Raw genomic sequence first — 5935 nt, forward strand, 5'->3', positions numbered from 1 at the left:
CGAAGCAACGAGACGGACCGCGTCATACGCAATTCGATCCTCTGCGCCCGCGTCAAGACCACGTCGCCGCCGGGGCCGCTCGAAGGCGCGGCCGTGCGCACGTCGGCGCCCACGAAATCGAGCAGCAGCAGCAGCAGCAGTAGCACCGCCAGCGGTGGCATGAACGACGCGACTATGTACACGTACGTGGGCGTCGCCGTCATTGGGGCACTCTGCAGCGTGGCCTTTTTGCTCTTTCTCTTGCGGCGCCGACGCCGACGTCGGTCCACGACATGTCGCCCGCTCTCGGCCACGGGCGAACCGAGCGCGTCACGGCAGGGCGTCACGACCGGTGACGACGGCGACGAGTACTACGACGCCTTGTCACCGGCCGCGTCCATGGCATGGACAAAAGACGTGCCGACGGTCCGCGAGAAGGAAGTCGAGGTCCTCCAACTGCTGGCACAAGGCGCGAACGGCCAAGTGTTTCTCGGTGTCTACAACCGGCGCCATGTTGCGATCAAGACGATGCTACCTGGCCACCACACGTCGCAGGAGATGTTTACCATCATGCACGAGATCGGCATTCTCTCACGGTACGCGCCCGTGCTGCTTTTGATGTCTTTGATTTTTGGCGATTTTTGGCTGATTTTTGAATGATTTTTCTCACGTTGCCGTTGGTAGATTGCAACATCCGTCGATCGTCCAGTTTCTGGGTGTCCTGGCGCCGCCGCGGACCGAAGGCGACGTCCGGTTCCTCGTCGAGTACATGGATCTCGGAGACCTCCGCGATCGGCTACTACACGCGACGCCGCAGTCGCTGCCGTGGCACGGCCCGGAGAAGCCGTCCATTGCGAGCCAGATCGTCGCCGGCCTCGTGTACCTCCACGCCCAAGATATTATCCACCGCGATCTCAAATCACGCAACATTCTACTCTCATCGGGCGGCGGCGCCAAGATCTCGGACTTTGGCGCTGCACGCCCTGCGTCGACGACGCACACCATGACGCGGGGCGTCGGCACGTACCGCTGGATGGCGCCCGAAGTGCTGAGCGAGAACCAGTACTCGGTCGCGGCCGACATCTTTTCGTTTGGCATTCTGCTCACGGAGCTGGACACGCACATGATTCCGTATACAGACGTCAAGAGCAAAAAGTCGGGTGCGCCGCTCGTCGACACGGCGATCGTGTCGATGGTGATCGCCGGTGCGATCCAGCCGACGATGCGCGTCGACTGCCCGATGTGGCTCCAAGAACTTATTATGCAGTGCATTGCGACCGACCCGAGTCTGCGCCCGACCGCGCACGACATTCAACTGCGCTTTCAACAGCATGGCTTTTCCCAACGTGTCTAGCGTGGATCCGCCAACTCGTATTTATTCCACTTGGATTTCTTCCACATTTTCGGATTTTGAAAAAAAGCGTTGGTGGATTGGAGTGGACACCTGTTCCCTCTCCTGCGTGACGACCTCTCTACAGGGATACTAAAATGCATGACGCTACTTCTACAGTAGAACGATACGTCGATCGATCATTGAGAGCCTCTGAACCCTGCGCTTAGGTGCTAGGGCTAGGTTAGGGCTAGGGTAAAACCCGCCGGCCCTCAATGCTGTGTACGACTCGTCTTGTGGATATGTGCCTCGATCCACTTGGTGGATAATGCACCTCTTCGGTAGATTCGTCTTGTGTATTGTACTGATCTATGTCATTTGGTGTGGTCGATGTATAGTAATTTTTGATATGTATATTTATGGTTGAATTTATCACTGTGGTTGTGCTACGAGGGACCAAAAAAGCGGCTGATGATGTGGCTATTTGTTGGCAGAGCGACGGGCACGCACTATGGGTTGGGCCCGGGTCGGCGCACGCGCGCCATCGATCGCGCTGCCGTACCAACCTTCTTGTCGGTAGCAAACACTAGAATGGTACCACGTGTGGAAAGGTTGTCCACTGGACAATGGTTTCCAACGCCGCGTGGGAAAAGACACTCGGGTACGTGGCGTAGACCACGGCAAAAACGTCCATCAACCCAAGACGCGTGCAATACGCGATCGTCTCGACGTCGGCGGCGCGACACCGGGGACGTGTGTACTATCTCGACACGGTTCCTACTGTGGCGGCGGACGCAGTGGCGAAGACGCTCCACCCAAATGCCCTGCGCGCCGCGCTCGCACACGCGCTACCACAGTCGCCACGAGCCGCCGTCGCAAGCTGCTCGATCCCCTCGCCCGTGTAGACATCGCCGCTGCAAGCGGTTGACCAGCTCCACCGCCGAGCGATGCGGGGCCATCATGCGAACTTCCTGCATTGAGAACATATCGGGCCCCGCGCCGCCTTGCAACAGCGCTTGATGGGCGAGTGTGACGCAGCAGCGCCATGCAGAGAGCCCCACGCGCAGCCATCGTCGCGCCGGCAGGCGAGGAGCGCAGCCAGTGTTCGAGGGTCCTAGGAAGGAGCTCCGGCCACGAGGTTGAGAAACCGCTGGAGCTCGCTATCGACGAGACGCGGCTGGACGATATCGAGCAGCCACTGTTGAGCTCAGTAGTGGCCATGCTGGAGGGCCGCGGCGTCGTCGAGTGCGCGGTCCGAGCAGCCTTCGTGGCGCGCCGTGTGCAGAAAGGCGAGTACGTCAAAATGTCCGTTCGAAGCGGCTCCGTCCATGGCGCGGACGATGCAGCCTTCGTGTCGATACTGTTGCTTCGGTCGGGCCTTGTGCAGGAGCCGGTGTGTGTTTCTTGCTCGAGCAGGCGGGTACTAGGACCCCGTTGGGACCGTCCGAGCTATCTGCAGCGCGCCGTGTCCCAAGGTGAAGCGCTCGAGGTAGGCTCGGAGCACGCCATCGACGCCATCGACGCCATCCTGGAAGCTCAAGATGACCGACGCCAGCGCCGACGACCTGTCGACACCGTTGGTGTGCGGTTGATTGTGACCTGGCTCGATATGTTCAACGCGTTTTTCTAGTTTACCGCCATCAAATACCGTGTTTTTATGACGCGTGAAACACGTGGAACAGGTTGAACGCCATCGCGGTCGGCTCAATATATATGCCCGACCAATATGTGCGCGCCTGGCGACACGGTATCAATATAAAAAGGCAATGGGACTTGATACTTCATGAGGAGGTTTCACATTGCTCTTTGGCGATGATGCGGCCTGTCGTTTGCGTGACGATGTATCGTCGGAGGAAGCGCCGGCGGGGGACGAGAGAAGGCTGTCGCTGCGCCAGCATAGCAATGCACCTGTAGCAAGCTACCGTACCAGTAGCGAATGCATAGCAAGTCCACGTACGGTTTGGTAGCTGGAAAGACGGTCGCATTCCGACGCCACGTCGACAGTTTCTGCGGCCATTGTGCGTCCGGCGCAGAAGCATATCGAATAACATCGAAGACAAACTACCTGGTACATAGCGATGCCCATTGCGAAATTTCACGACTTTGGCGGGCGAGAGGTTCGAGGCCTTTTTCAGAGCTGATAGTTGAACGCACCCACATACATTCATCCCACGGCACCATCGAACCCTAGCCCGCATCGCGTTGGATGACCAGATTTGCATCGTGTCGCTCGTTGTGCTTGGCAAGGCAGTGGGACGAAGAGCCCCTTTCGCATCGACTAGGCACGATTCGCTGACCACGGCAGGCTCGTTTGGAGCTCTCGGTCCGATGCGTTCGCCGAATCGATTGGGTGTTACGGAAAACGCGATCTCACGTTCCGCCGTATCCTAGGGCCTTCGCGTCCGATTCAAGCCTGCCGCCGCGTCATACAGGCGTGCTTACTTCACGTACACTCGAGTGTCTGATATCCTAGGGCAAGGATGAACCTGTACAAGTGTAGTCGATCGTACGTCGGCGATCATATCATCTTATCAACTCAGATCTTAGGTGGTTTGGTTTCTTAAACAAGTACGCGCCGTCCGTTTGCATCGACTAAGATGGACCGTCTTTGCCTGATGTCCCAAACCGACAACCGTACGATGTGCTCCTTCTACGACCATCGTAGGTACACGTGGGAGTCGCTCTCTCTGGCGCGCGTCGTCGTTTCCTTGGCCCTCGCTGCACCACTTCATTTTTCAAAATGGCCAAGACCACTCCGATCCTCCTCTCCACGCTTGCGCTCGCACTCACGAACGCGCAGTCGGGCTTTGAAGCCCTCACTTTGGATGACGCGCACGCCCTCGCCAACGAGCTCGAGGCGTGGAAGGCGACGCCGGCCGGCCAAGCGGCGGCCACCCTCGGCTTGCTCCCGACGCCGTCCAAGCTCGAGTCGACGGAAGTCGAGGTGAGCGAACTCGAGCGCTTCTTCGCGGCCAAGGAGGCCGTGGCCCGTCTTCAGCGCGAGCAGCCGAGCGCGATCTTTAGCATCGCGACGCCGTTCGCTCTCCTCACGGCCGACGAGTTCAAGGCGACCGTCGCGCGCTCGTTTGAGCAGAGCAAGCGCCTGCGTGAAGATATGCAAGTCGAGACGCGCCAGCTCCAAGCCATCGGCAAGAATTCGGTGGACTGGACGACCCACAAGTGCCTCCCGGAGGTGCGCAACCAAGGCAAGTGCGGGTCGTGCTACGCGTTCGCGGCCGTCGCCGTGGCCGAGTTTGCCCACTGCCTCGCGACGGGCGAGAAGGTCGACGTCGCGGTGCAGCAGCTCGTGAGCTGTGATTACCGCAGCGGTGGCGGTTGTGACGGTGGCAGTGCCAACGCTGCCATGGACACGCTCTCGCGCATGCCCATGTGCCTCGCGGCCGACTACCCGTACACCTCCGGGACGACCAAGGTCAACGGCGAGTGCAAGTCGTCGGCGTGCCCGACCAAGAAGCAGCTCAAGATTGGCTCCGCCGTGCGCACGTTTGGTGAGAACAACTTGGTCGCGTCGCTCCAATTGCGCCCGACGGCCGTGACGGTCGAGGCCGGCAACGATGCGTGGCGCTTCTACAAGGGCGGCGTCGTCACGTCGTGCCCGGGCAAGCGCTCGGACCACGCCGTGCTTGCGGTCGCGTACGGCACAGAGAACGGCACGGCGTACTACAAGATCAAGAACTCGTGGGGACCCAACTGGGGCGACAACGGCTACATCAAGCTCCAGCGCAACGCACCCAACACGTCCAGCGGCATGTGCAACGTCGGCGAAGGCCCCATGTACCACCGTCTCCGCTAGATCGACCCTAGTACATGTAGTAAACAGTAATATTGTCCCATTGGCTTCCTATATCCAAGCAGGTTGCATCCTATACATACTGGGCCAGGCTTGCATGTAGTAAGTACGTTGCATCCCGTGGATGGGGAGCGAGCGGCGACCTTGCCTTTCTAAAAAGCAACGCACGTGATTGGACTGTTTTCGTGCTTCGAAAAATGACGCCGTTTGATTGGTCCCTCTCAAAATCCGACTATGTACGCATATGCGGACAAGCTTCCAGAATCGAGCTTTGGCAGACTCGGATCGCTGGCAGCACTGATGGCCAGCTTCGTCGACATCTTCCGCGCGTCGGCGCCGTTCGCAGCCATCATCACGAGCTTCCAGGACGGCCTGTATGAAGACATTGTCGCGTACATTGCTACGTTTCGCCGCCACGCGTGTGAGCATCCGCGCAGCACCAAGCAGCGACCGCTCGCGCATGAAGCGACCATCTACCCGAGCCGCCTCCTGCCCCGCGCGTCGCTCGACATGGACTGCGTCGACCTCTTCTTGCAGACCGGTGACATTGGTCGGCAAGCGTTTACAGCGCCGATCCACTTTGCTGTCGCGATGGGCCATACCGAGATCGTGCTTCGGGCACTGGCCTGTCGCCCGCGACGACTCTCGGTCGAGCTCATTGCGTGCGCACTGGCCCATGCCCGCGTGGACCTGGCCAAGCACTTGCTGGCGAACATGGACAGCTTGGACGCGACCCGCGTGCCCCGCTCGCGGACGACGACGGTCGAGGCGCGTGTGGCGGCCCGCGATGCCCCCGAGCTCTTTTTGCTGCTGAA

The 5935-nt window shown here is 59.7% G+C and overlaps 4 protein-coding genes across 4 annotated transcripts; all 4 read left to right on the forward strand.

Annotated features, from left to right (window-relative positions):
* Nucleotides 1-159: 159 nt before the first annotated feature.
* Nucleotides 160-1379, forward strand: SPRG_13778 (TKL protein kinase; the record flags this gene model as incomplete). Its single annotated transcript, XM_012353531.1, has 2 exons — nt 160-575; nt 664-1379. 2 exons carry the CDS (start codon nt 160-162, stop codon nt 1331-1333), a joined length of 1086 nt encoding a protein of 361 aa, XP_012208921.1. The 3' UTR covers nt 1334-1379.
* A 1149-nt stretch (nt 1380-2528) lies between these two features.
* SPRG_13779 (hypothetical protein) lies at nt 2529-2939 on the forward strand (the record flags this gene model as incomplete). Its single annotated transcript, XM_012353532.1, has 2 exons — nt 2529-2702; nt 2769-2939. 2 exons carry the CDS (start codon nt 2529-2531, stop codon nt 2937-2939), a joined length of 345 nt encoding a protein of 114 aa, XP_012208922.1.
* A 1110-nt stretch (nt 2940-4049) lies between these two features.
* On the forward strand, nt 4050-5123 carry SPRG_13780 (hypothetical protein; the record flags this gene model as incomplete). The annotated part of the gene is made up of 1 exon (XM_012353533.1): nt 4050-5123. The coding sequence occupies one exon, from the start codon at nt 4050-4052 to the stop codon at nt 5121-5123; it is 1074 nt and encodes a 357-aa protein (XP_012208923.1).
* Nucleotides 5124-5420: 297 nt separating this feature from the next.
* Nucleotides 5421-5892, forward strand: SPRG_13781 (hypothetical protein; the record flags this gene model as incomplete). The annotated part of the gene is made up of 1 exon (XM_012353534.1): nt 5421-5892. A coding segment is annotated over one exon (472 nt), but the record flags the coding sequence as incomplete, so codon positions are not given.
* Between the last annotated feature and the right edge of the window lie 43 nt (nt 5893-5935).

Source organism: Saprolegnia parasitica (genome assembly GCF_000151545.1).
Source record: "Saprolegnia parasitica CBS 223.65 unplaced genomic scaffold supercont2.126, whole genome shotgun sequence".
Lineage (NCBI taxonomy): Eukaryota > Oomycota > Saprolegniomycetes > Saprolegniales > Saprolegniaceae > Saprolegnia > Saprolegnia parasitica.